This window comes from Pithys albifrons, chromosome 23 (assembly GCF_047495875.1).
Source record: "Pithys albifrons albifrons isolate INPA30051 chromosome 23, PitAlb_v1, whole genome shotgun sequence".
Taxonomy (NCBI): Eukaryota; Metazoa; Chordata; class Aves; order Passeriformes; family Thamnophilidae; genus Pithys; species Pithys albifrons.
Genome location: NC_092480.1, coordinates 3,091,705 through 3,107,841, shown reverse-complemented (window position 1 = coordinate 3,107,841; position 16,137 = coordinate 3,091,705). Strand labels below are relative to the sequence as shown.

Genomic DNA, 16,137 nt, shown 5'->3' with positions numbered 1-16,137 from the left:
TCTTCAGAGAACAAAGGTAAGTATTTATGCTATTGCAGAGAGCTGGGAAAGTTGTGGCTTCACCCATGAAGTGGTATCCAACATTTTGATTTCTATTTCTATTCTAAATAACAGGATGCAATCCTCATGGATGCTGGAATTTTATCATGTAGTGAATGACTCCTGAACTCCCAAGTGAGCAATTTTATACATTAAGGGAATTAAAGGCTCTGCTACTCACACATGACTTCCAGGTAGCGCTGTGTCTGCAAGTCTTTGACCGCAGGGTGATCCACCAGGCAGATGACAGGGACGCCATCGTCCTCCCGCCCCACCTTCAGCAGGAGCTGGCTGGTCACTGTGTACATGTCAGACCACTGCTCCACCTCCGACTTGCCTGAAAGAGGGGACAGAGAGAGCAAAGTGAAGACAGGATGGAGCCAACTGCCTCCTGTGTCCATTTCTCTTTGGACACCCATCCCATTCTCCTCTCCACCAGGTTCTGGCCAATTAAAGCCCACGTGATGTTGTGGCAATGATTAATAATTCCCTTTCACTGTCTCTAAATCCCCACACTCTTAAATCAATGAGCTACAAATCCCCCCCTCCCCTGAATCAACAATTAGCTACAAAAGTGATTAAACAGATTAAATAATTAAAAGTAGTATGGATAAGCAAAGCACTGGGCAGTGCTGTGTCTGAGGGAGGGAACAGCAGTGGGAGGGGAGCCTGGCTCCGGACTGGCTGCCCGAGGGATACCGTGATGCATGGCACGGAAACGAGGAGGAAGACAAGACAAGACAGGAGAAAAAGGACTTTTCCAGGAACTCAGCAAGCAGCTGCTGACAGCACAGCTCTGCTCTGGTTTCAGTGCTCTGATCTGTGCCTTCTTATTTAAGAATTCACAGGCAAAATGCTAAGAGTTACTTCTGTAGCAGAGCTCTTCCAGACACCAAATATTTCTGTGTAATATATGAGAGTGAAATAGGGGAATAGGGGACAAACAGACACCCCCTGATATTTGGAGTAAAGGCTTTCCCATGGGCAACACACTTCCTGTGATTCATAATCCACAGCCAAGGGTTTCAGTCTCTCTAATTCTGTTTAAAAAAAAAAAAAATCTGAAGATGAGCAGGGTGAGCTGGCATTGCACGAAGCTCAGCACTCTTCCCAGAGAGCAGAAAGGGATTTAACTGCCAACACAAGAAAACTCAATCCAGAAGCTGGACAGGCCAAGCACAAAGGGACAATCACTTTGCTGTGCTGCCCATCAGGATGGGGAAGGGAACCAGACTGGGATTGTTAACACCCTGCACACCACAGTGATGGGACTCAGCAGGACACCACTGCATGTGGCAGCAGGTTTACATCCCACCTGCACCAGCATCCTCCCAGCATGTGCTTGGATGCTCAGAAGTGCTGGGCCTAAACAGAGGATTCTATCCTGCCCTTGCAGGAGGGTGGGTTTGAAGTAATGAGTCTGGACTTCAGCAGAGAGCCCGTCAGTGTCTCAGACTGGGTAAAGCACAAAGGTGTTGTCAACCAAGCTCACCTCTACATGCAGACTTAAACTAACAGCATGTCACATGCAATCAGAGTCAGTGACTTGAATGTGCAAGTACCAGGAGCAACCAGACTTCAGGGAGTCGGAGAAACCCATCTTAGATGAATATTCAACTGAACACAGGGAAAATGCTCTATAAACAAGGGAGCTAGACGTGAAGGTGAATTGTAAATCCTTACAGCCCAAAGCGCAGACGATCCCTCTCGTACCTTAAACAGGGCACAAAGCTACACAAGCCACACAGAAATGAATTCAGTGCACAGCTCTGGGCTCCTCAAGGTCACCTGCAGTTACAGCAGGACTCCAGAACCCGGCACTCGAAGCTGGCAGGTAGGCAGAGGACCAAATGAAGTTCAGCCCCCTGTGTTAGGGAATAATCTGTCTGCCCACACAGTGCTTTGTTCCTCAGCTGGCGCTCAAAGCAGCTCGCTCTACTTTTTTCTTTTTTTCCCCTTAAACTGGCAGCAGAGAACAAACACCCCATGTTACATAAATCACTTCAGCTCTCTGAACAAAGCAAGTGACTGAGAGGACACATCTACCGGTTAGCTCCTTGTTGCCTTTGAACCATCTGATGGTGGTGGGTGGTCTGCTGGCCATGGCAGTGCAGTTCAGCTCGATCTCTTCTCCCTCCACGGCGGTTTCTTTCTGGATATCAATTACCAAATTGCGTGGCGGGACTAGAATGGAAAACACAACACAGACCAGATGAAAAAAAAACATCTTTTGATCACTCACACAAGACAAAATCTAGAGGAAAACCTGTAAAATGTACTGAAGGAAATGAGCAGACAGCATTTATTTGATCTTTCAATCAATCAGACCTTTTGATAGGTGGTCTCAAAGTAATTGGAGTGAGCACTTTCACTCTCCACCAAATAATCACCGCAGTCTCAAAAATTATTACTTATCAGGGTTGTAACTTTCTGTTCCCTCTCCCAGGCAGGCACCGTTCCAGGGAGAGCCACAGCCTCCTGTACTACTCGGGTGTGTGCTGCTATTTAAAAATCCAGCTTGACTCCGTGCACATTTCCTGACTTCTCTGACAAGGAGAGGAAACACAAAAGCTGACACTTGGCAGTGCATTACTTACCAAGCCTCTAACCTCCACAGCAATTTTTCTCTCCTGCTGTTCAGCTCCAAGGCTCAGCCGTGAGTGTGGAAGCAGGCCAGCAAACATCAAGCTCATTCAAGATGCTCAAAAAGCCACTGAGCACAAACCTGGAGTGGAATACCACCACCTTGGGAATACCACTGCCTCCCATCACAGTCCTACAAACACCCAAAACCCACCCCAGTGAGAGGAGGGAGCCAGCTCTGCACCAGCCAAGGCACCACGACCAATGACAAGTCCTTTGGGATGGAGATCACCAGGTACCTACCCACCCTAGATCAAGACTCTCCCAAACACAAACCTGCAGCACTGTATTTAATGAAAAATCACCCAGTAATAACAAGAAACAGCCTGTAACTTCAGGGGGTAACAACCCCTGCAGCACAGCCTAGAAATGGGACAAATGAGCTCAAAAATTATGATATAGGAATGAGGAATCTCCTCCCCATGAAAGCAGCAGCAGCAAGGCAGACCCAGGAAAAAGTGAACAACAAGAGTTTGTATGGCAGAGTCACGGCTTCAGAAAATCCCAGAACTTCCAAAGGAAACTCAACTTTGCTCGGATCAATGTGATTAAGCAACTGCATAGTTCAGATGTGACTCACAGGTCTTCGAGCTAATGAAGAACAAATATGTATAAATACCATCCAGATGATCAAATGGACTAATTAGTCACTTGTGGCTTTTCTCTAAAAAGAACAGAATGGGCTACATATTTGAGACTTTCACATGTTCCAATTAGGCAAGAATAAATCTACATATCGTGTCACAGAAGACATGAAAGTGCTGAAGCAAACGCGCAGCTCCCTCCGAACACCAACTGCCAAGGGGATGCCTCAACACCTCACTCTGCACTCCCCAGCTGGCAGCAGAAGAAGCAGATGAGCAAAATCACTTTTTGAAAGAGCCTCAGACCTGGGTAACCAAAGTCTGGGTGATGAGCACGAGATCTTTGGCAGGGAACACGCTCCTGTGAAGACCAGCGAACACCAACATGGAGAACACCACTCCTCCGCCCTGGCTCATTTCTTTCCCTAATTAGGGAGTCAGTAATAGGGAAGATGTGCTATCCTTGGTGTCATGGCTCCCAATCTCTCCATACAAGTGCTAGGGCAAACCACTCCCTCATTCATCTTCTAATAATAAACCTCCCTCATCCTTGCCTGCTTCCTGAGCTGAGGTTTGACCTGAGTACGTGATGTAGGTGACAAGAAATCACCTGCTTTTTGGATGTGGGGGAAAGGCAGCACACACCAGCCATGCCACAAAGCCTTTTCAAAAACAACTGAAGTACAAGGCAAGAAAACAGATTTTTCCCTCAATTCTGAAGCACGATTCATGTTTTTAAAAAACCCAACCAACAAAAACCTGCATTATGTCTCCCACTTGAAAGACATGCGGTGCTGGCTTACAGGTGAATGAAGCAAGTGCTCTGATTTACACTTTCCTAGGCTGCCAGCAGTGAAATGAAATCCAACAAACTGTTTTTCCCTGTGTACAATTAGAGAGAGGAGTTGGAATAGCTTCTCATGCCTGTGAGCGCTGGAAAGCACACAGAAACTTTGAAGGTGTTGATAACCGTAATAGCTGGAGTAAAACTGCTTATAAACATTACTTAACAACGTATAAAAACCTAAGACCCAAATCTCATTAAGCAAAAGAAGGAAGATTTAAACTAATCAGCGAGTGAGATCTTACATTAAGTCACCCTCCCTGATTCAGGTTCTGCCATTAATAGAGCCTTAAAAGCCACTGCTAATCGGCAGGAACCGCTCTAATAGTGGAGCTGCTCTCACTGGCACGTGCCTGGCCATCAGCACTCAGTGTTCAGATCCTTCCTTCAAATCCCTCTCCAGGTGGCTGCAGGTCTCCCAACACCACACAGAGCCCCATCCCACTGGCCCTGTGTGTCCAGGGACTACAGAGCTCCCCGTGTGCACCGACACGATCCTTACCGAGCACCGTAATTGTGGTGTATATTTCCTGGGGGGGGTCGGTGTACAGCTGGCAGAAGTACCTTCCTTCATCAGAGATGGAGACGTTTGTCAGGGACACTCGGAGCTCACTGTTGGAGAAGTTCACCAGCTGGAACCTGCTGTCTTTGAGTGCTGCAGGACAAGCACAGCCTTGGTGACTGCACAGAGAGACGGAGCATCCCCTTCCCACCTCGCCACAACCCCAAAGGTCCCTACAGACAGCAGCACACTGAGGCCAGCACACCTGGGCTCCTGACCAGCTTCCATCCTGCTTCTTACCTTGAAGTCAGACCTATCTTTCAGTTCTCAAGTAATTTTAAATAATCAACATGAACAAATCACAGGGCACAGCATCAAATCTTTTGGCATGGTTTTATTATCAGGCAGCTTAGGGATGTGCAGTAAAATGCTGGGAACAGTGTATGGCCAGACTCACAGGGACATTAACAGAGACCAATGAAAGCATCTCACTGCAGCCACTGTGGCATTCACCACTGGACACAAAGCCTGACTCATTGACTGGATGTGAAAGTGAGGTGAGAGTTTGGTTTGGGTATAAAATAGCACAGATTGTCCTGAAATTTTCAGTCTTTGGAACAGAGAGATTACCTCTGAGAACACTGTGCTGTCTCAGTGTTGCCCTGTTCAATCTGTTTGTGTCAGCTAAATATTTGGCACTCAGTTGCAATTCACCCTGAATTACAACAATCAATTCTTACTGCAAAGTAAGACGCTCTGACTTTTAAAAGGGACTGTGAAGGTTTCCATTAAGGAGAGAGATTATGATTCTGTATCTCACCTCTCCACAGAACTAACTGAACTGCAAGTCCCCAGAAATACATTAACATGAGAGATCTCTGCAAATGCTGTCTCCTGAGTGGAAGTGAGGTGCAGGAGAAGTTGTAATCAAATGAGGAATAATAAACTTACGCCTGAAATCTCTGAAATAGATGGTCTGCCTGTTGGGGTTCAGGAGTTGGATCACCGAGTCATCGCTGTTCTTGACACGGCAGCTGATGGTGGCAACGTCCCCCTCCACCACTGTCACATCCTCTGTCACCAAGTTCTGACCATCACCTGCAGGACAGAGCAAAGGTGGAACTCAAGGTCAGAAACAACACCAGTGAGTTTCATTTGGGAATGAAAACCTCCACTGCGATCAACAGAGGAGCATTGGCTGGCAAGACCTCGGCTCTGGGTTGACCAGCCAGCTGGCCATCACTAAATTACAGAGGAGCAAAGGGGGTTCTGTGATGGGAATAGTGCAACAAAGACTACTGCCAGGCATGGAAACACAAAAAATTCACTTTACCTCTCAACAGAAGAATTTTGTTAAATCACCTTGAAAGAACAACTTGCTGTAAGAAGCACTTATCCTTTGACTGGAGCAGACAGACTTCAGGGAATCAGTCGTTACTCACTCTGTGTAATCAGTAGGTGCTATTAATGTCCAGAGGCTGGGAAAAAAAAGGATCCCGTGCAATTATGCTGTGGGAGCCTTGTAATCATTTACAGGTCATCACCCCGAAAAGTCTCCTCCTAATGAATCGAATCATCGCATCACCCGCACGCTGAGACATTCCCTCAAACGAAAGCAGGGGATGGGACTGGGAAAAGCACTTCGCATTTCAATTTCTCCGTAACTATCAGGAATCAAAGTGGGAGAAATTTTGAGACTTTGATTGCCAATTTGCTAAAGGAAGTGCAGGTACATGGGCAACTGGACATGGGCTGGGGGTCAGGAGCATCCTCTGCTGCTCCACAGCTGTCTGTGACAGGGAGTGGCAGGGAGACAGCCCAGCTCCCACCTTGGCCAGGACAAAGCCAGGATTTGAATGAAGTTTGCACACAGTAAATCTGGGGATAGTATTTATACCCCAGTTTTTCTCTCATCCCACACTCTTCTCCATTTTTTTTCCTTTCTTTCTGACTTGAATTTATTATTTGACATCCCTTGTAAATTTATGTTAGACAAACACTGTCTGGAAAGAGAAAGATTGATAAACCATCAGACACCTCTCCACATCCAACAGACACTGAGCTGAAGTCTGGGCACATTTTTCTGCCCTCTCAGCATAAATTTTGTTTTTCCAGATTGATGAACTTTTAAGAGCAACAAGAAAAGTTGATATCAAACAGTAACACCTATATTGGAGCACAGACTCTCTGTGCGAGAAGAGCAGAGCCCTGCACATCTGTCTGGCTCCTACTCCACATTCTGTGCTCAGGATGAAGCTGGTCCTGCTCAAAGCCCTCAGAGCAGATGAGCATCAAGCCACACCATCATGTTGGCACCACCCTGAACACAGTGCTCTTGAACCCTAGGGACATGGGTAAGTGCTGGCCTTGGCAGTCCTGGGTTAATGGTTGGACTTGATGATCTTAGAAGGCTTTTCCAACCAAAATGATTCTACTCTGCCCACAGGGGCAGGTTCTCAAACCCCAAGGGCCATCACTGCAGAGCCCCACCACTGCCTGTGCTACATCTCACCATGGAAGTGCTGGAGTGGTGCAGAGCCCGTCCTGCACAGCCACAGCCAGGCTGTGGCATCAACAAAATCAAACACCTCAAAAGTGGTTCAAGCAAAAACATTAAACATTACTAACTGCTTCTGGGGAATAATTTTATCAAACCCATTCAAAACAAGGTTCTTGCACAAGGATCAGCTTGATATGTTCTCATAAATGCAATATTCCCTACAAATCATTAACAAAGCTATTAAGATTCGATTTCCATCTAAGCAATTATTGCCAGCATATTTTTTTACATTTACTTTAAAAGACTCAATCCTATTTTCAATTCATTAAACTGTTCCTTGCGTTTACTGAATTTTACATCAGCTTAGAAGACTATTTGAATTAATAAGAATTACAGTAGAAGTAATTTAGAAATAAATTATTTGAAGTTCAAGCCACTGAAGCTTTTCAGGCCAGGATGCTGCTGCATTAAACCTGCCGATGGATGGCTGCAGAGTGCAGCACCTTGGTCTGGGCTGGCATCAGATCCCTCTGAACAAGGCATTTATCCGGGTTAACGACAGGCAGGGTGCACCTAAGGACACGCTGAGCCCCTCCACAGCCTGGAGCAGTCACAGCCTCACAGGCTTTGCCTATTTATTCTGAATCAAAGGGAATCTAATCTGCTGTTGTCTGCTCTGCTGACCTGAACGTGCCTCACCTCAGGCCCTGGTGTGTACCCCTCCAGATTTTGGGATATCTGTATTCCCATCTGCTCCTGTTTACCAAGGCAGGAAAGTTATTTCCATGAGCAGCGTCAATTACAAGCTCTAAATTAAATAAAAATGCAATGCAAAGCTAGAACTCTTTAGACCCATCCTCACGTCAACACCTTGGGAAATTTCTCAGTAAATATTTACTGTCAGTATATAAGTATTTTGAGGAGCATTAAAGTAGACACACTTAAAGCATGGCAATATTTTGGAAGAGAAAATACTGCGGAGGGGAGATGAAGTTTATGGACCTAACATGGAATCTCAGGAGCTGAGAGAAGCACAAGAAAGCTACTACTGAGAAACAACCTTAGACCCCCTGGCAATGCTTTGGGGGGCAGAGCATGAGCAGACACAATGGGAAAGATCCCAAGAGAATTACATGAGACAGATTTTCCTCTATTACATGCTAAGGGACTATGAAAGCCCTCCCATGCAGTGTCCATGCATGAGACCAAAGCTCCCTGTTGGGACACAAACACAAAGGACAATCCTTACCCCAGCACATGATGCCTGGACAGAGAGATGCCAGGATGGACAGACTCCAGGGCCAGACTGGAGTACTGATCATCTTGACCTGGAGTACAAGGCACTGCTCTGGAGGGAGGGGAACAGGAAGGAAAGTACCCCCAAGGTGGGGCTCTGGGGTGAGCTGCTGCCTTTAGGCACCATACACATCTCATGCTAAAAAGCAAAGGAAGCGGCTGAAATTGGTGTGTGCAGTGCAAGGGGGAGGGAAAACGCTGTGTGTGCTTCCTTCATTAACCAAAGCGACTCTCTGGCCTCACTTACTGAATCTCCCTGTGCAAGGCAAAAAACGACACTGTGTTTTATACTTACTGGAAGGGGGAGAGAGGTGGGGGAATGCAACGCTTGAGGGACGCTTTGGCTGCAACCTGCACAATTAATTTCTGCACTTGTCTTCCTGCCTTAGACCACTGCAGTCTCTTCTCTTAAGGCTGCAGACAGACACAGCTGAGTAAATTGTGTTTCAAAAGTTTCCCTCAGCTGGACACAGCCCAAGGACCTTGGCTCATATGCAGCGGTCACATTTAAAATCAATTCTTTCTCCGCTTGTAGCACACCGGGCTAGAGGGAAGCGCCGGGGAGAGAAAAAGGGAAAGATTACAAATATGTGCTGGGGAGCACGATCCGTCAATTTCTATGGAATTTCTTACCAAGCCTGAGCCACAGGTATCCCAGCGTGAGCAGCAGCACTGCTGGCTCAGTCTGCAGGATCCTGACACAGATGCTTTCCAAGGAAGAGAAGTTTTCATTACACCTGAACTATGTAAGCCCGTAAACCTAAACAAAATCCTTCTTAATAAATTGAGTCAGGAGAAACAACTCACATAGACACACAAACTGTCTGTTCATGTGCTTGCAGGGAAAAGCGACACGATGCTCCATCCCCAGAATTAACACAATTTGAATGTCAACACTCATCTATCAGCTTCAGTACCTAAAAGGAATGTTGTGGTTAAAGAACCAGCCAGAGCTGAGACAAGCAGATTTATAAACAATGAGCATCCACCTCCCCCAGAAGCTTTGTCTCTTTCATGTTCCTTCTCTTTGCTGACCAGATCCTCTGCTTTCTAATTCATCATGGAGAGCTTAATCTCTTCCCTTTAACACAAGCATCACCACCAGCTTTTTGGAGAGAGCATAGAAACTAAAGAGACTCTTGGTTGTGATCAGATACAGGAAAAAGAAGGAAGCCCAACTGCCATTTAATTACTTTGCAGATTTGCTTCTAGGAGGGAGAGGAGAACTGCCAAGGCAGTGCTGGGAGAAGCTGCTGGAGCTCCACCCACCCGGGCTCCAAGTCTTGAGAGACTGTTTTAAAAAGCTGCAGTCGTCACACTTGAACTTTGGAGAAGAATGGACAATCCACACTGATTGTGCTGGCAAGAAAAGGCAATCGCTTTTGATGGAGTTAATTTCGTGGTATCTTTTCACAAGCGAGAGAATGGCAACAATTTGGGACCAGGCTGCCTAGAAAAATACATGTACACTTGCCATGGCCTTCACTGCACATGGGCAGTGCTGCAGCTGGAGGGACACAGATCAGGTCAGATAGCAATGCTTACAACCCGCACTAAAGCCAGCCTCTCTCCCTTGATGTGTGTTTGAAGCATATCAAAACAGGCACATTCTCATCCACTTGCATAAGGAAAGTTACTGTGAAAGGCTGGGGCGAAGGGAAGGCAGAAAACACAGCCCACTGTTCCTTCCACCTGTGCACAGTCCCTAAGGGAAACCCTCCAAGGCCACAGAACCTGAAGCCAGACGTGGCACCTCTTGAGCAATTCTGTCAGTGTGACCCTCACTCTCAGAGGAAAATTTTGTTTTCCATTCAGATTCACAACTAGCCTTTTGAAACAGCATCTTCTAATAAGATGTAATTACCAGCTTTGTACCCCTGAGTTAAGCCTCTCTCAGATTTTCCCTGCATTCGAGTAGCTCTTACTCCCTCTTCAGCATCTTCTCCATAGTCAGCAACAGACTCAGCAATCCAATTCCCAAGCAAAAAGCTCTTAAATAAAGTAATGGTGGTGAACAAAAAGAATTCTAGAAAAATCTTGGGTTTGAGTTTGTTCTGTGCAGGTCCATCAGCTGCAATATATGGCTGGGGAGTTTTGGCCATGAAAATCCCTGTGCACTGACATCAAGAGCAACAGGCTTCATTCAATAAGGTGCAGCTGAGTCAAAGTGGGCAGAGCTTGCTCAGTGACATGAAGGGAAGGGGATATGGCAGCTCCACATCCCTCTCCGAGGCAGTGATTACAGCAAATTGCAATGGTAGTGCTCACCTGGTACTCAGATTTTTACTTTCAAATTTAATGCATGTTATCATTTCTTTATTGCTGCACCAGGTCTAAAAGAGCTGCTTTGAGGACAGGTACTGCTGCTGGATGACTCTGCTGCTGCCAGGTTTGGGATTGTCTCGTGATGCTCAGAGCATCAGTTCCCACTTGGGAGGGGGAAATGGAGAGGAGGGAAGAATTAGCATTCACAGAAACAATTCCCAAAACATTACTATCATGGATTTGTTAACACACAGGTACGGCTGATGGCCAAGGAAGTGCTCTGCCAGTGAGGGCACAACTCCCTGGCGAACTAGAAGGTATCAAAGGTATCAGCAGAGCCAAGACAGGGTAGAGGCAGTAGAAGACACTTCCCACTCACTTGCACCCATTCCACATATGGCTGCCACGCTGGGTGGCTTTTCCCACAGGCCACCAAACCGGGGGCAAACAACTTGCACATCTTTAAGGACAAGCAACCATGAGATCCAGGCGGATCCCACCAGCAATCCTAATTTCGTTGAGTCTCCCCAGTGCTGTCTGCAGGAACAGAACCGCTCCTGCTGCTTGGCATCCTCAGCACCAGGATCTCATCTCCTTGTCACAGGCTGTGCTCAGCCCTAGCAATCACAGGGACCTATTTCCCCTCCTTCTCAGCACATATTTTCGCGAGCGAACGCTTTCGGCACCTTTCCGTGGCGCCGCACCCGGCTCCTCTCCCCGCTCGCACCCGCCGCAGTCACACTTCCCTCTGAATTACTCTCCACATTCAGAGAGAATGTGCAAGATGGTGCTAAAAATTACTTATTGTGGGGAGCGAGTTTACGCTATGAAACAGCCACTTCAGAGAAATATACTGCAAATTCAAGCAAGTTGTGCAGAGATATTAAATTTGTGAAGAAAAGAAATGCCATTGCCACCTTTATGGCTTTTCTGGCTTAAAGAGTAAGAATAAAGGATGACAATAGCTCTGAAATTACACTGGAGGCTGCACTGACTTTAAACATAGTGAATACCTGCATGATGCAATGGCATCAGGGAATTCTTTCCACTGGTTTGAAACAAAAACAGTACAGGGACAAAAAATCCTGTGTTATGACCAAATCAGAGTATTTCTTTGGATCTTAGGAACAAAATCCTTTTTTCTGCCATGAAAAGCTCTGTATCTCTGGGCAAAGGGTTTTCAGCCTGAAGTGGTTCCTTCAACCCCCCCTTACACTCCTGTTGTTGCCAGTTGCTGCATCTGCACAGATTTATGATCCGTCACCTGTGCTGGGATTAGATGTCACCCTTGTCTTTCTATTACCCAGATATTGATAGATCAAACTCCTTGGCCATACATCGCCTGTCCTTTCAAAGGTTACTGTCGGTGGACACTGAGGATCAATATCCATCTGCTCTGTCACTGACCAGAGGGGACACAGCAAACGCTGTACCAGGAGCCCGGTGAGGAAGAATTCAGCACGGCAGCAGAAGTCTGTTGTTCTGCACATCTCAGGTTTTTAATCTTACATTTCTAATAAATCCTGTGATGAAAAGCAAATTGTAACAACTGCCAGAAATTCAGCCCTTCAGGATACGATTGTATTTCAAGCTAATGCGGTTGAACCATTTGGAGGAAGAATCCTACGAGTCACACTCACTGCAGTGGAAGTTCTGTTGTCTACAAGCACAACAACATGTCTTGCTGACATAGCCAGCATGGAAAGCTGTGTGGCTCACTTAGAGCTCATTTCTTAACCTACTGGACAGTTCTTAAATAAAAGATGTTGCTACAGCAGCTTTTTATTTTGTTTACCTCTCCCTCTGCCTATGGAGGGATGCTCAGTTTCAGCAACTTTCCAGAAGAGCTTTAAGAAAGAAGCCACCGATCTCCTTCTTGTTTTGGCTCTGGAAGTTGATGGTCCATTGCAGAGACAGTAAAAAGGTCACTTACTAAACTCTCCTGCTCCCATAAGGTCAGAGGTTTATCCAAGTGTCCCCCCAAGGACATTGCATGAGCAGCTCCTCGGCTGCAGCATACCAGGGAGACAGACCATGTTTTTGTGGGAGGATCTGAAAAGGGGAGGCTGCTGAGGACACCCCTGATGGATGCTGAGGGCTCTGAGGGGGTGGTTAAGGGACACTGAGGGGCAGAAGCAAGTAAGAGTGCAGAGGAGAGGACAAAAGGGCAGGAAAGGGCAAAGCTGTGCACAGCCTCAGCAGAAATAGTCAGGGACCTTTCTCTCATGTTCCTCCTGATGCTTGTCCGTCACTACCAGGCATCACCTGTCAAGGACACCACTGAAAATCCACCACTGCCGTGCCCCTACCGCTGCTCGGAAGCAGCATCAGCAAGGGAGAAGGTTTGACAACACGAGACGGTCCCAGCAGGCTGCTGCCTCCATTCAGTGTGTTTAAATAACACTCAGTTAGGATCAACACACATTTATTATTAATGGTGCCCTAATACAGAATTCTTTATCGGCATTTTATCTTCCAGCTACATCGCTACCAAGGACACTCACAGCCCAGAATCAGGGAAGGAGACCTTGATTAATCCTGAGTTTCCAACACAGGTGGAATTTCCTCTCCCTGCCATAACTTGCTCCATGGGGAGCTGAGCCCTGATGTACAGCAGGTGGCTGCAGGTAAGAGGAGGGAGCACTGATGAAATATTCGGTTTTCAACATCAATGAGCATGTTCAGTGCATTTCCCTGACCAGAACAACATTGTTTAACAGCACCTGCTGCCTCACACTCCTTTCTGTCTTTGCCACATGGGTAAAGCTGCAGCAGCCCCTGCCAAAACCTGAGCACAGGAGGAGAGAATTTACACATTTGCAAGTTTGTCACCATCATTGTCACCTCTGGTTTTGCCCTGCAGTGGCCAGCAGCAGCCACCTGTCTCACACTGAGCATGGCACTGCTCACACCCTGAGCTGGCACGTGGATCTGGGGAGGGAGCTCCCCATCTGCTCCCTGTCCACCTTCCCCTCCACCAACAGATCCATGTTCCCACAGATGTCAGTCAGGGACAGGGAGGGGTGATTGCCCCACAGCATCATCTGCAGATTATCACAGGGGGAGCCCTTCCAAGGACCCCACCACCCCAAGCCTTCACCCCCAGACACTCCCTGTCACCTCCAAGGGCTCTCTGTCACCACCAAGCCTTTTGGGATGATGCCATTGCTATTAACATCTGCTTTGGTGCACACTCTGAAGGCACCTGCTCCAGGTGCACCCCAGAATTCCCATTAGTCAGAGCGACGGGGTTTCCAATAACACGGGAGTCCTGTTTCAAGTCAGATGATGGGTTTCATTTTACTCTAATGAGCAGATATGTCTTATATCCATACCTGTAACCCATTTTTCTTGCAGATTTCTTCACATCCTTTTTATTTTTTACTGTCAGTAGCATCTGTCACAACGTGCAGCTTAATAATCTCTTTTAAACCCAAGAAATCTGTATTTCCATAAAGCACCCACGATGAATTCTGATCAACATCAGCCCAGTCTCTTCCCTACAGAAAGGGCCTCCCTTCACCGCCTGCATATTTAAATCTGAAATCTTTAGTTCACCACTGCAATAAGAGTAAATGACAAAATTATTAACAAATGTGCAAACCTGTAGAAAATGTCCTGAAGCACAAGGGGACAATAAATAATACACTGGAATACAGTATTTTCTTGGGGTATCCTGGCTTTGGATCAGCATATAGCCAGTCTTAAAACCCAGTGCTATCCTTAATGTGTTATATACAGGGAGTGACTCTGTGAGCCTTCTATGAAACACCTGCGCAACTGTTATCCCAAAAGTTTACTGTTATATAGAAGCAGGAGGCAAAACATTTACCAGCTGGAATGACCAAGAGCACGGACATCAGAGTGACCCATCCACTACCAGTCCATCCAACTGAGTGAATGAGGACGAGTCTTCCTCCACGGGTTAAGCAGAGTTTCTATTTCACCCTTTGAAGTTAATTTCCAGTTTGCCATCAGAGGAGGGAGGAAAGCTGATCTCACTTCCCATGGAATCCCAGCCTTTGGAGTGGCTTTGCTTGCAGCTATCATCTGCCCACTCTTCATCTCTCTGGGCGGGAGCACGGACGTGAATGTCACGATCCTGGATTTCAGTCCCATTGTGCCCACGGTCACTTTGCTGTCAACCCATCACCTGTATGGGCGCCGTGTCATAGGGAAAGGGCACTGTCTTTAGGGGGTCTTTTCCTTCCCTTTCTTAAGTATTCCCCCTCAACAACCTTTTTTTTTAGAGACCAGAGACAAAATCTTTTGTCAAAGAACCACGAGACCCCCATCATTGACAGACACTCCCCCCAAAACCAGGGGAAAAACTTCGCAGCAGCAGCATTACAATCAAAGTGAGGACTCTTTCCAATTTCTACATCCCAGGAAGGATAAAAAGGTGTGAGAGAAGCCTTTAGTCTAGATCCCAGATCAGACACGATGATGAATGCTTGCCTAAAGGGCAACATATTTGTAAGTTTTAAGTCTCTTGCAACACCAACTGTCCTGATTCATCCCTGTGATAAAGGCAGCTCTAAGAGCTATTTTTCCATATTTATTATTTTACAGAGGAGGAAGAAAAAATGTGGAATGAGCCCTCAATCTGCCACCCATCAGATTTATAAATGTTAGTATAGGACCAGCACTAATGTCTTTAAACATTAATCTCCTCACTGCAGATCCTGCACATTCCCCCTCAGCCTCTGCCTGGTGGCTTGTCCAGGCTGGGGGAAATAAAATACATTTTGGGTTGGGTTTTTTTTTCCCTTCATCCATGGGATTTGCTTTGACTAAACCCATGAAAAGAAGAGAAAGGGCAGATGCTCCTAAACACATTCCTGCCTGCTGTCAGTGCTTTGCCAGCTGAGTGGAAGGCACAAAGCTCTGCTCCAGTGTTTATTTTTAAAGATGCAGCTTGCCTGATCCACACTCATTCCTCACGCCTTGTTTTCAATAGAGACTCTGTTCTCTTTGCTGGCTGCCAGGACAATGGCAGAGTTGGGAGGAAGGGAAGAGAAACTGTGTTCTGTACAAGAAAATAAACCCTTGGGTTTATAAACTGTGTTAGCCCAATCCCTGTCACTACCTCTGCAGGTGCAGCAACACAATCATAAGGTACACAACCAAAAAATACAGTAATGATGAAAGAGAAAGCAACTTTGGATATGGTCCTCATCTGACTTTCCTCAAATCTGCATCCCAACCCCCTTGGATGCCCATCCCATCCCAAGGTAAGCACACTGAGCACGGCACTCCTCTCTCAGCAAGCTCTTTGTAAATTTTATCACTTATTTCTTAAAGTTGCAATTGCCTTTTAAAATTAGATTGTATTTAGTTTTTAATTAAATTGTCATCGTTGTACAAAACCCCACAGGCCTTGAGGTTTAGATTGTCATTTTAAACAAAAGTAAAATGGTAAATGCCTTTTCCATCCAACACCATTAGGTATAATTAAGCAATG

At 46.3% G+C, this 16,137-nt stretch overlaps 1 protein-coding gene across 8 annotated transcripts in view; it reads right to left on the bottom strand.

The window, feature by feature from the left end:
- CADM1 (cell adhesion molecule 1) overlaps positions 1 to 16,137 on the bottom strand; it is a 140,615-nt gene that overhangs the window by 39,531 nt on the left and 84,947 nt on the right. For all 8 annotated transcript variants that reach the window (XM_071576098.1, XM_071576100.1, XM_071576101.1 and 5 more), the window contains exons 2-5: positions 5,564 to 5,710; positions 4,613 to 4,765; positions 2,086 to 2,223; positions 221 to 376 (exon numbers count right to left, since the gene is read on the bottom strand). In XM_071576098.1, the coding sequence (XP_071432199.1) occupies positions 221 to 376; positions 2,086 to 2,223; positions 4,613 to 4,765; positions 5,564 to 5,710 (594 nt within the window). The remainder of the gene's footprint in view (positions 1 to 220; positions 377 to 2,085; positions 2,224 to 4,612; positions 4,766 to 5,563; positions 5,711 to 16,137) is intronic.